Raw genomic sequence first — 21,171 nt, forward strand, 5'->3', positions numbered from 1 at the left:
ATAAGGAAAAAAATAATGGCAATCATAACAATTACACTAACAGGGATGTGTTTTCCCAGCCTGGCTTTCACCATCGCTAATGGCACTCCCTCTGCTCTGCAGCTCTGCTCCCTGCTCCGCGCTTACCCTCATGCTGGGAACAGGGGGTCTTGCTGTGGCATAGCTGGCTGAGCACTGCTGGTGCTGCCAGATGGGGGTTAGCCAGGTGGGTGAGCGTGGCTTTGGGCAGAGCCAGCCTCCAGCCCTCCCATCCCTACCCACTGCCATCCAGGCTCACTCTGGGCGCGGAGGAGCGGAGCTGGGGAGAGATGTCAAGAGCGGTTATGGCGTGTGAGCGGGCTGAGATAAAGGGATCCATTTTCATTCTCCTGCCTGTCTGCTTCAGTCAAAATACTGCTCCGCAGCCAGTGGTGCCGTGTGTCAGCCCGACCACACCGGCTAATGCACGGGCTGCTGCGGTAGGCGCTCCATCTCCCCATACCACAGCTGTCCTCAGCCTCACCGCAGCCGCTGGGGCTGCTTCCCCCTGCCCGGCGCCCGCAGTGCCCCGCTGTGATTCATGGCTCCTGCCCAGCTCTGGGCTGCAAACCACAGCTGCCGGGCCTGAGGGGATGCAATGGGGCTGCAGAACGGCTCCAGCTCCTGTAGGACCCAGCAGCCGCTCCTGACCCATCCCCCCGAATGTCACTGGCTTTTAAGTGCACTGGTGGTTTAAAATAAGAATAACCTGCTCCAGGGCTTCTTAAAGCGTGGAATTAAATATGGTTCTGGTCTCTAGGCAGAGCCTGACTCTTCAATTCTAAATCTGCTCAACCAAGCGAAATATTGCAGGGGGGAAGGAAATCAATATTTCTCAGGCCCAGCACAGGGAGGGAGCCACGCACGCGGCCACAGGCATGGTGCAGGTGCAGATGTGCGGGCATCAGGGCAGGAGCATGCACACACACACTGTGCCAGGAGCTGCGGGAGGAGAGATTTGGGTGCGTGCCCACTGAGCAGAGTGTGTGGCTCCTGACTCGGTACAAAGCCAGGCAGTGACACCCGGCCCAGGGGAGGTGAAGCTGTTTAGCTGGGTCTGACCTCTCCAGGGGATTTCTGCCCCTCCATCACGGCCCTGCAGTCCTGGCACTCCCCTCTTCGTGCCCTCCGTGGCGCTGGGAGGAGGGAGCAGCAGCACGCCCGCCCTGGGAGCACGAACAAAGATCTCCATCTGCAGCGGAGAGGGGAAGGACAAATGTTATTGACCCACTCTGGCACCCGCCCAAGCCGCGGACACTCACTCCTCCCAAAAAGCCTCTCTGATAGCTTAATTTCTTAATTGCTGTCTGCGATCAGGATGGCAGCCCTGGCTCTCCTCCAAGCCGTGTCACTTCCAGCAGCCTGGGGCTCTCCACCGCCTTGCTTGGATGCTGCATTCAGCCCTGCTGCCCGGGGCAGCTCTCACCTCCAGGGCTGTTGCTGCTGCCCAGGGGGGGATCATCACAGTCCCAAGGGTGTTTGGGATGCTGAGCTCCAGGATCTCGCTCCAATGGGACGTTTTTCCTCATCCAAAGGGATGGAGATGGGCCATGTTCCCTGGGCTCCCACACAGCACCTGGAGGAGATGAGCACCTCAGATGCCCAATGCTGGGCATGGATGGAGGTGATACAGGGAAGTGGGGCTGCCCCACAGGCATGGGCTGCTGGCAGCTCCCAGACATTCTGCCCCCCCCCCAAGACAAAGCAGGGCTATGCCCACGAGCAGAGCAGCTTCTGAGCTGCCATGCAGCAAGGCTCTATATCTCAATAAGCAGTGCTCTAAGGCAGACCTGAAAATAAATATTTGAAGAGGAAATAGTACTCTGTCTTCTATTGTCCCTCTTCGTTTCCTCTCTCTATTTCTCCCCCCTTCTCCTGTCTTTCATGTCTGGCTGAACACGAGAGTTCATTGTTAAAGGTGTTTTGTGTTGTTGCGTTTTCCCTTTCTGTGCTCTCCCAACGAGGAGGCTGCAGGAGCAGCTCTATTAACAATTCACACCTGGGCAGCAGCAGGGCTGTCTCCATGCCAGGCCTATCCATGGCCAGGTGTCTGGGTGCTTGTTTTCCTTCCCCGTTGTTTAGTTTGTTTGCCGCGGTAAGACACAACTGGATGGCTCTTTCTCCTGCAGGGAGCAGAGGTATGTTGGGATCAACCTGGCAAAAGAGTGGTTCAGCCAAACGCTGTGTAAGGCAGTGCACAAAGGGGAGGCTGTGCTGGCCAGCCCAACCTCAGCTGGTGTGATGTCCCCTTGTGCACCCGTGGGCTATGGGGTGAGCATTGGCACCAGCCGGAGCTCTTCTCTGCTGCGTATAGAAGGAGAGATGAAGAGTGGTGGTGAGAAGGGAATGGGGAACAGAGGGAAAGGGGGAGGAAATGGGTCTGAAAAACGCAGGTGTGGTGGAGGATGTGGGAGACGTCACACGCAGAGAGGTGGCCCCAAAAGCTCTAGCTTTGGGAGAAGCCTTCCCAGCCCAGCCACGCGTCTGTGAGCTGCCCTGCTATATTTAGCAGCCCTGTGCCCTTCACAGAGCTCTCCTTGCAGATGGTGGGGAGCATCGTGCCGGGAGGGGGATGCCATGCTGCTGAGAAGGGCTGCCCGGCACGCGGGGCTGGGAGCGAGCGCTGCCCTCGCCCTCCCAGCAGCACAAGCAGCCCCTCGCCCTATGGATGGGGCTGCCAGATGGCCAAATATTTGCTTGTAAATTAGCAATGGGAAACGTGAGACATGCAGCCCTAAATGGTAGTAATGCAGGGCTGGGATTGGATTCTTCCTCCTGCAGTCGGTCTCTGCAGAGCAGGGCTGGGCAAACCCATTACCGCAGCGGCACAAGGAGACCTCAAAAGCAATGAGCACGGGCACGGTGCTGCCAGCTCTCCCTGCTCGGTGGCACGGTCACGGGCCATTACTCAAGCGTGCTCGACCGCTGGCTGTGTTTGCATTAAAACAATATGCAGAGAAACACTGCTTTTCTCTCTAGGAAAAAAAAAAAAAAAAAAAAAGCTTCTTGTCCTGTATCTGTGCAGCATCTTGCTGAATGGGATGTGACTGCAATGAGATTTCCAGGCAGTAATGCAATAGAAACTCTCCTAATTTGCGTGTGTGCATGTGTGGGACAGGCAGTGCCCGCAGCAGCACCACACGCAGCCCTGCCCTCCCCAGCACACAGTGGGGATGCGCTCTGCACTCCCTCCCTGTGCCCACCCAACCTCACCAGCACCCTGTGCTGCTTGGGATGGAGGCCTCCACGCCGCCAGTGACATCCTTGCATAGCAGTGCATGCCAGCAGAGCGCTGCCTGCCTTCCCACACCATCCCTGGCCGTATTTATAGATCGCGGCGGCATTACCCGTGTGGATGCAGACTGTGCACGACGGTTTGCTATAAATACGAACGCTCTGTAATTATCGTTAGAACTATTTAGCCTGATTCAAAGGTAGATTAAATAATGAATGTGTGTGTGTGTGTGTTGTGCGTGATACGCCTGTCGACATCAACAAATGGAAAGAGACGTCTCTGGGTGCCGATCTGGAGGCTTCCCCCGTGAGGAAGTTGGGGGAGGAGAGTAGGGAAGGAGCAGGGAGTGCCTCCTATTGAGTGGTTCCAGGCTGCACGGCGTGGCTCAGCACGCTGCAATGCAATGGGGGTTTCGTGCCCTCCTGGTGGGCTCTGAAGCTGGACAACAGGCGCTGCAGGGGACACCTTGCCCAGGGATGGGTGCGTGCAGGAGCCGTTTGATATTCATGGCTGCACATTGTCACACTTCTCCCCACCACTGCTTTTTCTGAGCCTCAGGAGCACTGGGAGGTAATTTCAGGCTAGGTTGCAATCAAAGGCATGTGATAAGGCTCCCCAAAGCCTCCTGGCCACTTGTTTGGCATGGTAATTGATTTTCTCCAAGGCTGGAGGCTGTGCGTGGCCCAGCGCATTGCCATCCCCGCTGGCCACAAGCTGCTCCATGCAGAGCCCTGGGCTGTCCCCTGTGGATGGGTGGAGGGCAGCTCTGTCTGCAGGCCCAAGGACAGTGCCCAGCGGGTCCTTGATGAGGATGGACATGGCTTTACCAGCAGTGAGTGGCACAGGACTGGCATGCTTGGCGGAGTGGTGGCATTGGCATTTCAAGGAGAGAGCACAGTGCATCAATCCCTGAATGCCATGCTTGTGCCAGGAATGGTGCTTGGAAAGCCAGTGGGAGGAAGAGGAAATGTCACCATGGCTCCACTGCAAGAACGTTCATCAAACACACTTCCTTGCCTCTCTCCTCACTCTGCCCTCTCCCACAGCCACCCTGTTGACTTGCATTTGGAGGCTGTGTCCCACCAACAGCTGCTGCCCCACTGCAGGGACACAGCAGCAGGACGGTGAGGGCAGCAGGGCTGGGAGGAAGGGTTCCATCACGGTAACTAATAACTCCGTGCTGACAAATTGAATTATACCTTTTCCAGTTCCCTGCACTATTGATCAGAGAAAAGGTTTGTGTTTCTGTTAGGATTTTTTTTTTTTCCTTTCTCCTTTTAAGTTACAGTTGCAATGTCCTGGGGGCTTATAATGAACTAAATAAGGTCAGGTTAGCAGAAGAATCAAATATGCTCTGGCAGCAGAAGCGTGGGCTTCTCCTGGTGACTCTGAGTGGAGAGGAAAGCAGCAGGAACAGCAGCGGCTTGTGTTGCGTGCTGCCCTACTGCACACCAGCACCCGGACCCAAGCTGCTCCAGCCCAGTCCCTGCCCACCACGCTTTGCTCCTCTCAGCCCCTCGAGTCCCTGCTTGGTGCCCATGGCCATGTAGGAGGGCCCCATCCCTCTCTGTGCCCCCTGCTAAGGTGTGCCCTGCCTGACACCAACCCGATGTCCCGGCTCACATGTGCAGCCTCTCCCCTCCTGCTCTGCCCTGCTTGAGAGTCCGGCTGCATCGGTGCTGGATTAACATTCCCAGCACAGAGCCACTCCATCACCACTTCTATTAAACTCATTTGCTATCTAAAGGAATTCATTTTCCACTTTGTTTGCCCACGATAAAAAAAAGCCCTCTGAGCTGAGGCCGTGACGTGGGCAAGTGGCCGAGTGGGCAGCAGGGCAGCAAGTCCCCTCCCTCCTTGCATGCTGGGGGTGGGAGGGTGTCCCTGCCAGCCCCTCCAATCTTCTGCTCCCACAGTGCTGCCAAACAGGGCAGTGAGATCCTGCCAGCACTTTGTGGCACCGGGCTGGTGCTGCTCTGCAGCCCTCTGCACCACTGTGTTCAAGGGTGGTGGCTGCTGGCAATTGCTCTGCATCTTTGCTGGAAATCCTGGGCCAAGGGAAGCCTTCGTACTGCCTCGCAACAGCAGCATCCTCCTTCCTTCCTTCCTTCCTTCCTTCCTTCCTTCCTTCCTTCCTTCCTTCCTTCCTTCCTTCCTTCCTTCCTTCCTTCCTTCCTTCCCTCCTTCCTTCCTTCCCTCCTTCTGTCCTTCCCTCCTTTCCTCCCTCCCTCCCTCCCTCCTTCCTTCCTTCCCTCCCTCCCTCCTTCCTTCCTTCCTTCCCTCCTTCCTTCCTTCCTTCCTTCCCTCCTTCCTTCCTTCCTTCCTTCCTTCCATCCATCCATCCATCCATCCATCCATCCATCCATCCATCCTTCCATCCATCCATCCATCCATCCATCCATCCATCCATCCTTCCAGCCCCTGGAAGGCTGCTCTCAGCTCTCTCCACAGCCTTCTCCTCTTGGGGTTGCACAGCCTCCACTCTCAGCCTGTCCTCATACAGAGGTGTTCCTCCTCTGGAAAACGCTCTAACAGGTCCATGTCTCTCCAGTGCTGAGGACCTCACATCTGGACACAGTGCTCCAGGTGATGTCTCACAGCTCAGAGCAGAGGGGCAGGATCTCCTCTCACATTTAAAGCTTCATTAACCCCTGGATGCCTGTGCTGATTCCCAGCTTCCTGGGCAGATGGCAGCAGTGGGACTCAGCAAGGCTGGGTGCCAGGCAGCATCCCCAGCACTGAGCCCCCCCAGCACCTTGAGGAAGTCCCCATTCTGGCCCCACTCTGACGTGGGATCCCTGCCTGCAGCATCATGCCCCGCACCATCCCCGCATCTGCCCCGCCGTTGCTATGGTGATATTGCCATTCCCTACCTCGCCGGGGGAAAAAAAAGCCTCCAAACATTTAATTCTGCAGCCCACCTGGGAGCCTTTTAAACTCCCTGTTCAGTGTTTGACATGTAATAATTTTTTCTGCTTTTAAGATTATCCTAAAAACTCTCCTTCTCTTTCTCTCTCTCAAAATCTCAGCAGTGGCACCTCCAAAAGAAATCAGCGTAAAAAAATACCGACGCGTGTTGCAAATAGCAATTTGTCCCCGTGGTGGGGAGTGAGGACAGCAGGAGGGCAGCAGTGCCACCGCCCAATGGAGCCCCAGCAGTGTTGTAGGCATCTATGCAAGCATGAAAATAAGGCAAAACCTCCCTAGAGAGAGTGAATTACAACCCAGCTCAGTGACACGGGGCTGCCCTGGGGTCCATGGGTGGCCTGGTCTTCCCTATAGGAATTCCCTTTGCAGAGGAGCAGAGCCCAGCAGGATGTCCAGGTGCTGGGTTGGGTACCAGCACATGGGTGTCCGCACACCTTGCACTGAGCAGATGGTCTGCTCTGAGCACCGGGATCCAGCAAACCTGTGGAGCAATTTAATCTCCAGAAATAATTTAATATGGCTTCCTCCAGAGTACGGTGGTTTGGGTTTTTTGTTTTTTTTTTTTTTCTGGTCAGCCATAGAATAATTTAATCCTGCCTTCTGTGTGAAGGTCTATTTTGAGCCCGCCACCTGCAAAGCGTTTTAATCCCACATCTCACAAAGTAATTCAATCCTCTCCCTTGGTGAGTAATTTAATCCTCTATTTCCAGGGTAATTTAATCCCCTCCCTGGGGAATAATGGAATATTTTGATCCTCCATTTCCAGAGTAATGTGATCCTCTACCTGAGTGGCTCAATACCTTAAGCCATCACCTGCAGAGCTGCATAGATGCCCGTCTGTAGGCTCTGCCACCACTGAGCTGGCAGCCCATGGCTTGGATAGGTTTGCTCTTTGCTGGCTAAGGGACTGGCAGGATGGCCAGACCCAGAGAGTGGTGGTGAATGGAGTTACATCTGGCTTGCAACCAGTCGTAAGTGGTGATCCCCAGGGATCAGTACTGGGGCTTGTCCTGTTTAATATCTTTATTGGTGATCTGGGTGAGGGGATTGAGTGCACCCTTGGGAAGTTTGACTCCAAGCTGGGAGGGAGTGTCGATCTGCCTTTGGGTAGGAAGGCCCTACAGAAGAATCTGGACAGGCTGATTGCTGGGCTGAGGCCAGTGGGATGAAGTTGAACAAAACCAAGGGCCAGGTCCTGCACTTTGGCCACAACCCCAGGCAGTCCTACAGGCTTGGGGCAGAGTGGCTGAAGACTGTGTAGAGGAAATGGACCTGGGTGTATTGGTCCATGCTCGGCTGAACACGAGCCAGCAGTGTGCCCAGGTGGCCAAGGAGGCCAATGGCATCCTGGCTGGTGTCAGCAGTAGTGCAGCCAGCAGGAGCAGGGAGGTGATCATCCCTCTGTGCTCAGCTCTGGTGAGGCTGCACCTGCAGTGCTGTGTTCAGTGCTGGGCCCCTCGCTGCCAGAAAGACACTGGGGCCCTGCAGTGTGCAGAGATGGGCAGCAGAGCTGTGAGGGGTCTGGAGCACTGCCTTAGTCAGGCTGAGCAGTGCCAGAGGGAGCCCAGAAAATAGTGATTGCCTTTCTTAGGGACAGGGAATTGAGGCAAAAACACTTGCCCAGGCTGATCACAAACCATCACTGCTTCCGCTGCATCTTTCCGCATGCTCCGGTCCCCCCAGGACTGTTAAAATTCTGCTTTTAAAACTCTGCTTTATACAAAAGTCTGTCCTGGATATGTCATCTCACATTCCAACATGATCTATTAGACAAATACTTCTTTGTGTGCAAAGCACTCCCAAGTACCTGCAGGCCAGAGGGGAGAGAGGGGCCCGAGTATCTCTAAAAATCCCCTTTTAAATGTCTCCAAAGCAAAGCTCTGTGGGCTGCCCCTGTGCCCAAGCATCAGTCGCTGCCAGCACAGCCAAGCACCACGTGTGGGACACCTCTGGGTGCTGTGGGCTGGGATGGGGTGGGGGGAACACCTTCCTGCTGCCCCCAGAGCACGAGCTGCCGTGCTGAAACAGCCCTGCTGCGCTCACCTCCTCCCTTCTAATGAGCCGGGTGTTGTTCTCCCATCTCACGTCTGAATGCACATTGTGGGTAATTGATGGACAGGACCCGGCCTCTGAAAGCTATCAGCATAGCAACTGTGAAATCACACGTCCAAATATGTTTATCTTCCTGGCGTTTGGGGCCCGAGCACTCTCTGAACGCAGATTTCCCTACTTCAAGGAGGAGAGCAAATTTCCTTTAAAATGTCAGCATAGAAATGAGAAATAAAAGGGGAGACATGGGGCTGCTTAAACCCTGCACGCGTGGCAAAGCTCGGCCAGGAGGGCAGGACTCATGGCTCACATTGGGCTGGGTGCTTGGGGTGGGTGCTGGTGCTGTGGGGTGCCAATAATGCGTTATGGGGTGTGGGTACCCCTTGGCACTGCCCTTCCATGGCTGCACCTCCTGTGGGCTGTGGCATGCTGGGGCCGAGCCCGGAGACTCAGGCTCACACTGTGCGCCCCGTGCTCTCGGCAGGGCTCTGGAGAGTGCGGTGAGTAACTCTTGAGTGCAGCAATTGCTCTCCACACAAGCACCTCTCCACAGCTCACACAGCGGCAGCGGATGTCAGATGGTGCTCCTCGGCCCTAGCACAGAGGACTGCGGGTGAGCTGAGGTGAGGCAGGGGGAGAACTTCCCCACTTGGCTGTAAGGATGGAGAAGGCTCCTGTCCTCCCATCCGTGGTCAGGCCACCACGGAACGATGTGCCCCCTTCCCTGTGCCAGCAAGGCGCACCACGGCAGGTCTCAGATGGAGATGGAGCCGCGACGGCACGCTCCCTCTACACTGCTGATTGACAGCAAAGACGCACGGCCGCACATCTTGTTTTCAGCCAGCTTGCTATTTGGGTTGGCAGAGCCTGGCTCACGCTCACGACAGGCGCTGCCTCTCACTGTCAGCGCAGCGCAGCCTTCGCACAGCCTCCTCCTCCTCCTCCCCAACCTCTGCTGCCGCTCCGCTCACGTGTCCTCCTGCACCGTGCTCTGCCCTCTCCATGTGGATTTGCTGCTGTTTCAATGCAGCCCTGCTGCTTGCTGGTTGCCCCCCCCTCACACTGCATGGGGCTGGAGTCAGCACTGGGATGCATCCAGCTTCAGTGCAGCATCTTCAAAGTCTGAACCTTTTAGGTTCAGTGGCCCCAAATGCTCCGTTTGGGTGGAGAAATGCGCACCACACCACGGCACTGCCTTCTGGAAGCACTGCTGCAGCAGCAAGGGCGGCCACATCCCATCCTGTCCCCTCCTCCCTAACCCCATTTCTGCCAGAGGAGAAGCTCTGGCACGCGCAGCCTCCCCAGGGCCGCGTGAACCCTCCTCCAGCAAACGCGTTTACCGCAGCGCAGAGCACAAACTTCTCTTCCCCGCGTGTGACTTCAGGCGGTACTGTAGATTAAAAGATCTGTCTTTCTCCTTGATCCAGCAGGTGGGTCTCTGGTGGCTATTTCAATGCTGCTCCTCGCATGGGCTCTGGGACGCCTGCGCTGAGGTTCTCTGTAAACTCAATTACACCGCGGTAATAGCACGGTATTGACTCAGGAGCCTCAGCAGCACAGGGCTCTTGCCGTTTATTAGTTGTTTAATTATATGGCACATCAGGCCAAAATAATGTCATTAGCTAATTAGCCGTGTTGGGGTTGTTTTGTAGTTTTTCTTTAAGGAACGTTACCGTCAGTGAAAGGGGACAGAAGACCGGTGTCCCTGTGTGCCCATCCCACAGATCCCCTGTAGCCTCGGGAGCATCGGGCTGTCCCAGCACCTGTGCCATAGGGCTGGGACCCCTCTGCCCCTCAGTGAGCTCACAGGAGCATGGCCACGCTGGGGTTCTGGCCATGCACAGGGCTGGTTGGATTGATGGAGCAGCACTGTGGCATGGGAAAGCCTCATCTCCCCAGGGCTGTCATGCAGACGTGACCGGGCACTGCTGGAACCCGCACGAGTCAGTGCCCCCGTGTTCAACACCGGTGTGACTGCACACCGCAGGATGAGCAGCGATGTGACAATCAGTGCTGAAATGCCAGCAGTGTGTACTGCATCCATAACCCACCAGAGGGGGTGACAGCAGCACTGCTGCAGGGCTGAGCCCTGCGCTATGTTCAGCTGCTGCTGGCTTTGTCCGATAGCCCACCCAGCTGGGGCATTTCCAGGCTCTGAAACACAGCTGGCCCTGCGGGTGCCCTGTGTCCTTGGAGCTCTGCTGGGATGCTGTGCCTTTTGGAGAGTCTCGAGAGTCCATAGCAAATAACTCCAAAACAAACCCTCCCTCAAGTCCTGGAAGGCATGAGTTCAGATGGATAAAACTAACTGGGCATTAATAGACCACACGGAGTTTTAAATATGACCTTCCAAAAAGGGGGAGGGCTGAAAACTTCTGAAAGTAAGAATCCTTCTCTTTCTCAACCTTATCTCCCCAGCACTTCACCTAATTAATTGGAGGCTCTCTGTGACCATTTCTTTTTTTCCCAGAATAGATAATTTTTGTTATTTTTTTTGTTAAGAAGCACTAAGGAGAAACAAAATTAGGCTTGTAAGGAGAATGAGTTACATCCTTAAGCTGGACACTGCTCGCATGGCTCCACATTGCTGCTGCGAGATAATCACCCATTCTCCCATGCTCTGCCGCTCACCTTAATAACTCTCCCAGGATTTGATGTAATGGTTTACATAACCTTTCTGAAGCATCCTGAATTCTGATGCAGCCAGCACTTAAATGTGACATTGAGTCAACTCTGAAGTGCTTTACAGCTCGCTGCTGCTGCTCGGGGCTATCTGATATAATGAATGAAAGTTTCCCTTACCGAGCCAGAGCGTTGCTGACTCCCAGCACCCGAGCCGTGCGCCCTCACACCACACTTGGCTGTGGCTTTGTGGGAAGCCCAGAGCTGCTGAGGGCTGTGCATGGCACTGATGGACACGGTGCAGCCTGACACCAGCAGGGTGCCCCTGGCCCTGGGTTGCAGCCATAGAGCTCTGTCCTGTGCTGTGAAGGCTCAGGTTCGATCCCACTCTGGCACAGACCCGCCGGCCCGTTGCCAATGAGCTAATGCTGCACACTGTTGGGTATGCACTTTCTGTTTTTATCCAGCCCAAAATTCAGCCTAAGAGAGAAGATTTTGTCCCTGCATCTGGCTGGACCCAGCACCCCATGCTTTCCAGCCCTGAGCCACTGTGTGTGTGCCCGCAGCCCCACGCTGCTGCCTGCTGTGGGTGTGCCTGGCACCAGGGTGAGCCAGCAGGCAGCAGTGGGCTCACTCACCTGGAACAGAGCTGAGACATAGAAGGCCGTGCTGCTGTTCAGTGAGACCTGGGCAAGCTGTAGAATTGGGCAGAGAGGAACCCAATGAGGAGGTTCAACGAGGGCAAGCGTAGGGCTCTGCACCAGGGGAGAAACAAGTGCATACATCAGTACAGGTTAGGGGCTGATCTGCTGGAATTTGGATCTTCAGAGTAGGACCTGGGTGTCCTGGTTGGCCAACAGATTGGCCGTGAGCCAGCAGTGTGCCCTCACGGCCAAGAAGGCCAGTGGTATCCTGGGATGCATTAAAAAGAGCATAGCCAGCAGGTCAAGGGAGGTGATCCTCCCCTTTACTCTGTCCCTGTGAGGCCTTATCTGGAGCACTGTGACCAGTTCTGGGCTCCCCAGCTGAAGTAAGACAGGGAACTGCTGGAGAGGGTCCAACAGAGGGCCGTAAAGCTGACTGGGGACCTGGAGCATCTCCCTGAGAAGTTGTGGGTGCCCCATCCCTGGAGGTGCCCAAGGCCATGGCTGGGCCCTAGGCAGCCTGATCTGGTGGTTGGCAGCCAGCTCATGGCAGAGGGCTGAAACTGGATGAGCTCTGAAGTCCCTTCCAACTCAAGCCATCCTGTGAACCTGTGACTTGATAGGAAGTTCCATCTGAACTTGCTTTAGAGGTTGCTGGGCTGGATGACCCCCAGAGGTGCCTCCCAGCCCCCTCCACCCCATGCCTCTGTGCCGCTGCAACCAGCTGCACGTGTCCCTGCTGTGGGTGCCTGCCCCATGCCTGCTGGCTGGATGACATTTGCAGTCAGCAGGAGGGAAAAGGCACGACCAGGCACAACTCATCTGACCTTTTTCAGGCAGCCACCTTCAGAAGAGATTAATGCTGCCCGAAGCAGCCCTTGCTTCCATTGCCTTGCGGCACACAGCCTGCGTGCAGGCAGATGGCTCCTTTGTCCCCAGGTGCAGGGATGGGCAGCTCACACCTCCCAGCTGGGCTGGGAAAGCAGGCATGGCCATGGGACCAAGCTGGAAAGGCAGGGACGAAGGCAGCCATCTCCTGCTGCCTGTGCTGGTTCTGCTGCCTTCAAGCCCTGCAATAATTTCTGGTGTTGATTATATATGTAAATCTGTATCTATAATTGTCTCCCTCATGTATGTCTGTGTATATATATACGCACACACGCGTCGATGTGTGTGTAGCTGACATATGTGCTCTCAGCCCCCACAACATATGCGGCAGAAAACAGCCGGCGCAGGCGCATTTCCCCACTGGGGCAGTGCTGGGACACACCTGCCTGCAGCATGGCATGGGCACGGGCACAGGCATGGGCACAGGCATGGCACTGCAGGGCTGGTGGGGTCTGCAGGGACTGCAGGAACCCGGATGGACACAGGGGCAGTTCAGCCATATGACTCAAATCTGTAATTTGCACTTGAGGCATATTCAGGAGTGGTCTGGAGGAGCAGGTAAGCTTGCAGGAGCTATGGGGCAGGGAAGAGCACGTGTCTGTGGGGTAAGCTGGTGCCCATAGCAGTTCTCCTGGTGGCTGTGTCCTGCAAAGAGCAAGGAACTGAGCAGAGAGGGAGGGCAGGTGTCAGGAGCACCCGGGTGTGCAGCTGGGGAAGAGCCTTTCCTTAAGAGAGCTGTTGGCATTGACATCGGTAGTGTGGAGAAATTCAATCACTTTCAATGAGGGAAAAATAATTGTCTTTCGAGGTACAGTAGGTTGTTGTCATTTTCCTATGATACACTCCATCAACTTTCAATTTCTAGCACAAAGCCCTTCGTCCTCGCTCGGGCCTCTCTAATCCTTCATGGTGAGCGTTCATGGCAGGAGTGGCCCAGCCTGGCCGAGTGGTCTGTGAGCAAAGGAACCCAACTGTACCAACATGAGCATCACCCAGATCTGCTGGGGATGCCAGAGCAGGGAGTTCAGTTGTGAAACACACCACAATGCCCAGGTTTCATGGTGAGGGGGTCCCCTAGGACAACTGCGCTGTGGCCACTCTTGCCTGGATACTGGCTGGCCCATGTGTGCACAGTGATGGCCTCAGGGACTTGCAGGCTCTGTGTCGTGCAGGCGTCTAGGCTGTATGAGGTGCTGGAGCCAGAAATCTTTTCTGGGGCCACAAAATCCATTTCCAGCATTCCCATTGTCTGGGGAAGAGGCGTCGCTGTGATGTGGCCTTCTACAGTGGTGTAACTGCATCAGTGGGCAAGGGAAGAGCCACTGGTGTCATCTATCCAGACTTCAGTAAGGCCTTTGACACAGTTCCCCACAGCATCCCTGTCTGAATTGGAAAGATGGACTTGATGGGTGGATGGATGGATGGATGAAGAACTGGCTGTGAGATTGTACCCAGAGAGTGGTGGTCAATGGCTCAGTGTCCAGGTGGAGATCAGTGATGAGTGGTGTCCCTCAGGGGTCAGCCCTGGCACCGGTGCTCTTTAATTTCTTCATCAATGACACTGGCAGTGGCACGGGGGGGCACCCTCAGCAGTTTGCAGATGACACCGAGCTGTGTGTGGTGTGGTGACATGCCCAAGGGATGGGATGCCATCCAGAGGGATCCAGAAAGGATGAGCAGTGGGCATGGGAGAATCTCGTGGGGTTCAACACCTCATGAGGCACCTGAGCACTGGCACAGGACACCCAGAGAGGTGATGGTGCCCCGTGGCTGCAGCCACCAAGGTCAGGCTGGGGGGCTCTGAGCACCTGATGTGCTGCGGGTGTCCGTGGGAAAGGACCAGATGGCCTTTAATGATCTCTTCCAACTCAAAGGATTCCGTCATTCCATGATGTGAAGGCCACCATCTCCATGGGGCACACATCCGTGTTGCCCTGCCTGGGCTCCCTGGGAGCACCAGTGCATTTCAGAGCTGACACACTGCTGCCCTTGGGCTCCTCCTGCAGCTGAGAGCATTTCACACGGCTTTGCAGGAGCGTGGTGCGCTCCGTTCGCCTGTCAGATCCAGCCTGATGCTATTTGGGTAGGAGCAGAGGGGTGGGAGTTTAGAGAGACAAAATGGTGCTTTCTTTTTTTTTTTTTTTCATTCATTGGAGACTTCAAGCGACACGCACACAATAACGTATCACCCAGCCTGAGTAAAGCTTGAATGATTTAAAAATACGCCGGTGAACTTTCCACCCCTGCTCACGCACAGGCACCATCCCTTTGGGGTCTGCTCTTTGGCAAGAACAAGCAAGGAGTTAAGCAGCTCGGCAAGGAGAGCTATTTATGGATGTTGCAATCTCCCTGCTCTCCTCCATACCCCGCTCAAATCCCTTAATTATCTGCCGTTGTTTCACGCCGGGTCTCACCGCATGCTCTCGGGGGAACTTACCAGGTTTCTGCCAGACGATAGGCTGCAGGGTGGGGAGGGAAGGATCTGCTGAATGCACCGGTGCAGCCCTGCAGCGTGGGCTGCTGTGGGGCTGGGGGCTGTGGGGAGGGCAGGGTGCGGTGAAGCAGCACTCCCGGCTGGGAAGGGACAGCCACACTGCCAGGTTTGGTCACCTGTGTCCCCAGTTTGGCAGATGGGAGCGGCTGCTGCACCTCCTGTGTGCCCCCCACAGTCTGCCCAGCTGCAGGCATGCTCTGGGAACATGGAACAACCCCTCTGCAGTCCCAGAGCCCCCACAAAAGTGCTGCTGCAGGACCATAAGAATTTTGGTTAATCCACTAATAGTCTTATAAGAACAAGGAGCTGCATGGCTGCTAATGGCAGCGGCTCTTTGAACATCCCCATGCAGCACAGCCTGCACCCACCTCCCTGGGCATCTCACACTGCAGTCCCGCTCTATAGTTATCCAGGTCTCCTTGCTCTCACCCACTGCCTTGCACATTCCTGCTGGCTTGTATGAACAAGAGGGCAATCAATTTTTTATTCGGGTGGATTATGATAGGAAAACGGGGAATGGTTTTAAGCTCAAGGAAGGAAGGTTTAGATTTGATATTGGGGAAGTCCTTCGCAGAGAGAGTGGTGAGGTGCTGGAACAGCTGCCCAGAGAGGCTGTGGGTGCCCCATCCCTGGAGGTGTTCAGGGCCAGGTTGGATGGAGCCCTGAGCAGCCTGGTGCAGTACCAGACCTGGAGGCTGGTGGCCCTGCCTGTGGTGGAGGAACTTGATGATCCTTGGGGTCCCTTCCAATCCAAGCCCTTCTATGATTCTATGACTCTGATTGTATGACTCCATGCTGTCACCAAGCCATAGGGGCCATCTGCCCTGGAGGTACACACACATTGTACCCCTCATCTACCCATCTACAGGCACTGGGGCTCTCCAAACCCTCTGCCTGCTCCCAGCCCACTCCTGCCCACCCCCAGAGCAGGAGGGCTGAGGCCTCAGCAGCTGGAGGCATGGCAGCCTGCAGGGTGCACCTGGGCTCAGGAATCAAGCCTCTGCCTCTGCCCATCCCCTCTGGGGAGCAGCACAGGGGGTGACTGCTGGGAGGACCTCTGCAGATGGACCTAGGTTGGGAATATGGGGCTTGGCTCCCACGAGAGTGTGGAGTCCCCTGGCAGCTGAATCCTGGTGGGTGCTGACAACTGCTGGGCTATGAGTCCCTGTGGCTGTGGAGCAGGGGGTGCTGCCATGAGCCCCAGCTCCTCGCTGCGTGAGTTTGCCGTGTTCTCACCTGATTAGCGGATTTGAAATATGGTCTTTGGCTTTGAGACCCGAAATAGATGTTAGGTTGCCTCTGCTCTGCTGGAGGCTCCTTAGTATGCAAATCCCTCCCGAGCATGGCCAGTGCAGAGCTGTGTCTGCAGAGGGATGGCACCACCGACATCCTGGCTCAGGGTGCTCCCGGCTGCATGCTACCCAGCAGCAAGACCTCCGTGCTCCTTTACCACCCTTCCCCAGCATGCACCTCTAGCCAGGCTGCTGGAGGAGTAGCTCAGGGCACAGAGTGGATCCCCAGGCTCTCACCTGCCAAGGTTTTGTCTCCATGCTGGGCACAGCAGGGTTACTGGGGCTGGCTAAGCATGAGGAGCAGCACCCCGCCAGCACCTCTCCTTTCCCTGTGCCCCAGCAGGTTTCTGAAGAGGCACCAGGGCCGGCAGGCAGCGACATTCGTTTTGTCACTTGCTGCCATCACTGAAAAAGGAAAAAACAGCTGCCTGTAGGGGAGAGCTGGGCCCTGTGACATTCACTTCATCTAACAACAAGCGATGCATCCAGCAGCATCCCGGCACCGTGAGCTCAGAGCTCCGCTCTGCCACCACAGCAGCTGCTGTCAGCCCCCAGCCCCGGCACTGCATCCCCCTGCATTGCTGTCCCTGATGGAGACCCGGCAGCGGGTGCTCGTTATGTGGCACTAATTGCTTGCTACTTTCACCGTGTTTCCTACCCTGTAAAGATTGAGTCAAAACGGAGCGCCCCGAGGAACCGCCTCTATTAAACTGATGTTCATGAGAGCTGACTTTGTGCTACCTCATTAGGCTCCTGTAATTGAAGGAGTTAATTGATTATCAATAGTTTCAGCTCCCTCTTCCCGTGCCTGTGAGGCCCCGCAGCCGTTCTTTGGGATCCCCCATCCATCACACAGCTCCCTGCAGCCAGCAGTCTGGTGCTGTGGGTAGCTCCCCGCATCCCCCCAGTGCCGTGTCTGTTTTCCAATGCACACGTGCTATATTTGGAGAGGTGTGCGTGGGGGCCCAGCTCCGAAGCGCGTCGTTCCCGGAGCCCCCGAGCCAGCTGCTTGCAGCACGGCTCCTGGCCCACGGCATGGGGCTGGGGCAGAGCTGCACGGGGGCTGTGTGGGGGCTGCTGGGTGCTCACTGCCTTCCTGCACCCAGCCTCGTGCTGCCTGACTCAGCGGTGTGCCCGCGGGAAGGTGCTTCATGTCCCCACCCCCTGTGTTTGCAGTGCCATCTGTCTGTCCATCCATCCATCCATCCATCCTTCCATCCATTTGTCCAGGGCAGGGGTGCTGTGATGCCCGTACCCACCTTGCTGTGCCACATCTCTGCCAGCAGCCACAAGGGAGAGATGAGGAGAGTGGAAAGCGTTGCTCCCCACCTTCGTTAGCTGTAACGAATGAGCAGTGTGTAGGAATGACATGACACCTGCTTTCCTCTTTATAAATTCAATAATTTATGGCAGGTATTAAGGGCAGAGCAGCCTCCCGGATAAAGGCTGCCATGCGTGCACACTGGGTATTAGCCAACGGGACAACGAGCCACACTCGGATAACACATGGAGATATTTACCCTCTCCCTCTATAAATTATTAAGGGGCTTTTTGCACATAATTACACAAGCGTTTATGTTTCTCACTCCCTGCCTTTAATCCCTTTTGGGAAGGCGCCAGGCAACGCTGCCCAGGGCTGAGCATCCATGTGCTGCAAGGGTGGTGGCTGGGCTTGGTGTGCTGGCATGTGCACAGCTCGGCACTGCCCGGCATACCGTGGGCACACAGCAGTGCTGGGCTCTGTGCTCACCCGGGGGGAGCAGCAGAGGTGTGAGCCTGAGGGATGGGGCCAAAACTCGTCCCGTGGTGGCCGTGGGAAAGTGCGAAGCAGGCTCTAGTGTTTTAATTGCTCTCCAACTGTGCATGTAAATCAATGATACACAGGTGTAATTGGGCGTGCAAATGTCACTAGGCGGCTGTTTACATGCGCGGTGTACATGAGGGGAGTGCGTGCGTGTGCAAAGAAACACCAAATATTGGTAATGATGACTCCGCCGGGTTGTCAGGAATGCCACCGTGTGCCTGGCACAGCCACAGGGCCCAGCCCCATCCCAGCATGGGCTGAGGGGCTCCTTCCCCCACCTCCCTGACCCCGGCTTTGTCCCTTCCCTTGCACCACTCTCCCCTTGGCTTTCTTTCAGTGCTGGCTCTCGACAGGACTCCACTGTCCTTCCCCCCCCCCCCCCCCCATGCTCACTGTGCTCTCCCGGCCCTCACTACTTTGTGCTGAGAGCTTTAATCATCGCTTTGTCCCATTGTGCCTCTCCTATTCTTGTGCCAAGCTGTTAAAAAGCTGTCACTGTCATAACTTCCTTGTCCCAGAAATTATCTTTCATCTCCTGGATGTGGGCTACAATAGGCGCGGAGATGCTCGATATTATTAATACCTTCTGCATATGTGTCAATGAGCTCCAGAGCTGAATGGAGCCCTTCCACAGCCTGTCGCACAGCAGCGCTGCTGGGCCTCAGGTCGGGCTCCAGCACTGGCTGAAGGTTGGAGGATTTGGGTTGCATGGGACTGGGGCGCCTTCTGCTCCATGTCCGTCAGCAGGCCGTGGAAAGGCACCCGGAGAGAAACCATTATGATAATACTTGATAACCATCCCCGGTTTCGCTCGGGAGCAGGCGTACCATGCAGAATTTGGACTCCCTCCAGCTGGTAATGAGAAGCCACTGGACTGACTCAGCCTGCTGCGAGGAGGCACCAGCACACGGCCAGATGGCCGCGGGAATGGGGGAGAGGAATATCCTCGCCTTGCCCCCCACACACATCCCAAAATGTCACCACCTTCGAGGAAAGGAGCACCTGTGGGCAGGGCACGGTGTGCATGGTGCTGGGCACGGCGGGAGCTGGGGATTGCAGCCCCCACCCCGTGGGAGCGGTGCAGAGAGGCAGGCAGTGGATGCGGTGCTCCCAGAGCCGATGCTGGCAGTGCTTCAAGGCGCGGTGCATCTTATCTCCGCCTGGCATTTGCATGGATTTTCTCAGCTCAGCTCGTTACGGCAAAAAGTGTGAAAATCTGAAAAGAGAAGGAACTATAATAATAACGGGAGGGATGAAAACCCGTCCCCCTCCTGCCAGCTCGGCCCCGGTGCCATGCTGGGGGAACACACCGGGCTCCAGGGCTCTGGGCTGTCCGTGCCCTCACGCCAAGCTCCATCCTCGTCCCTTGCGTGCCACGGGGTGGGGATGGCTGTCGGAAAGGCGGTGTTGGGAGGCCCCCTGCTTCCCGGCAGCGCATAGCACCGCGGCTGTGCGGCACGGCCGAGACAAAGTCCCCCTCTCACGAACCAGACAATGCCAGGAATTATTCTGGAGTGCTGTTCCCGAACGCGCAGTGCCCTGCACTTTAGTGGGGCTTTAACGGTGTGTGTGTGGGGAGGAGGGAGGAAAAGAACTGAAAACAGCATTCAGCGCTCTTAGCCTGTCTTTTGTCCTCTGTTTTTTCTTCCTGGATGCATTCAGCTCGCCGGCTTTGTCTGTGTTGGTGAAGTGCTATTAACATCGATGGCATCGCTGAAATAGCCGTCATAATAGGAGGCATCGATCTGCGCGAGGGAAGGCCTGAGCTGCGCCGAGAGGGGCTGCGCTGCGCTGCGCTCCCCGTGTGCCAGGAGCCGGCAGCCGGCGGGTGGGCAGCGGCACTGCCGGCTGATTCAGCTGCAGCGGGCGAGCTGGCGGTGCCCACCCCTTGTTTGTTCCCGTGCTGCTCGGAGCCGGGAGGATCGCTGCTGCTCTGCAGGCCCCGGGGGAGCAGCAGCACGGGGTCTGCCCCAACGCCGTCCCCAAGGGATGGATGGCTGCCGGGCACGCAGCCCACGGAGGGCGCCTGTCTGCGTGGGAATCCCCACCCCTGCGCTCAGTTAATGGCTCGTGGAGGAAGGCCAAGCCATCCTCTTCCTCAAAAGCTCCCACGGGCTTTAGGGCCGCCCGAGGGAAGGCTCCCGGGGCTCAGCGCGGGATGCCCAGCCCCACGCCGAGGGCCCGGCTCTGGGCTCCTGGAGCGGCCGCCTCGCACCCAGCTTGGTCATGCGGGACCTACCGGGCAGCCCTGCTGAGAGGAGGCGGGAGGGAAAGGAGCACATCGGTCGCAAAGTCGGTGTTCACTATCACCAGGGATATCTTCGATAGAAGAGGGGCCGATGCCGCTCGATAAATCGGCACCCACCGGGGCAGGGTTGAGGCGGCGGGCACAGCGCGGAGTGCCGGGTGCTGCCAGCTGCCCGCAGCGCTGAGGGCTCAGCGTGAGCCCGGCGCCGGCCCGTGGGGATCGGCAGCGCTCAGCCCCAGCCCCGCGCCCGCGCGGCTCCCCCGGCCCATCGCCCCGTCCTCCCGCTCCGGTGCCGGGCTGCGACGAGGAGAGAGGAGCGGAGCGCCGGGCGGCGGCGACGCGCGTCCCCGGCCCCTGGGGGCGCCGCTCCCCGCACGGCGCTCCCGCGGCCCCGAACCCACCGCCCCTCGGCGCGGGGGAGGCGGCGGGAGGAGGGGACTGGCGGCGGCTCCGCACCGACCCGCTCTGCTCCGCGCACCGCCCCGCGCCCGCCGGCGGCTCCTCCCGGAGGGGAGGCGGGGGCCGGCGCGGCGGCGGCGGCGGCGGCTGCTCCGGCTCCGGCTGCAGCCCCAGCCCCAGCCCGGCCGCGCCGAAGCAGAGCCGGAGCCCGGGCCGTGGCAGCCTCCGGCGGGGCCATGCCGCCGCCCCGCAGTACGGCGCCGGGCGCGGAGGGGAGGCCGCCGGCCGCGATACGTCCCTAGGGTGGCCCCGCAGCTCCCCGTGCCGGAGCGGAGCCGGGGGCGGCCGGAGCCGGGCGGACCCACGAGCCGGGAGAGCCGTCGCCTTCCCGTGCGGCCGCTGCGGAGAGGGGGAGCTGCGTTACTGCAGGTGGAGATTTTGGCGGAGGGGGGTGGGGGCCGGGGGAGATGCCATTTCTGACCGAAGGAGATCGCCGGCGAGGATGAGATGCAGGTAAGCGTGGAGGCGATGCCGGGAGGGAGCGGGCGCG

General features: G+C 57.4%; 1 protein-coding gene across 3 annotated transcripts in view; it reads left to right on the forward strand.

The window, feature by feature from the left end:
• The window catches only part of LINGO1 (leucine rich repeat and Ig domain containing 1), a 76,749-nt gene that overhangs the window by 45,014 nt on the left and 10,564 nt on the right, over positions 1 to 21,171 (forward strand). Inside the window, exon 1 of one of the 3 annotated variants that reach the window (XM_031616340.2) lies at positions 20,759 to 21,134. The exons of the other annotated variants lie outside the window; for them this stretch is intronic. Within the exon in view, the coding sequence (XP_031472200.1) occupies positions 21,129 to 21,134 (6 nt within the window). The 5' untranslated portion in view covers positions 20,759 to 21,128. Of the gene's footprint in view, positions 1 to 20,758; positions 21,135 to 21,171 lie in introns of those variants that run through there. 3 annotated transcript variants of the gene reach the window in all.

Source organism: Phasianus colchicus, chromosome 12 (assembly GCF_987193195.1).
Source record: "Phasianus colchicus chromosome 12, bPhaCol1.hap1.1, whole genome shotgun sequence".
In the NCBI taxonomy this organism is placed as follows: Eukaryota; Metazoa; Chordata; class Aves; order Galliformes; family Phasianidae; genus Phasianus; species Phasianus colchicus.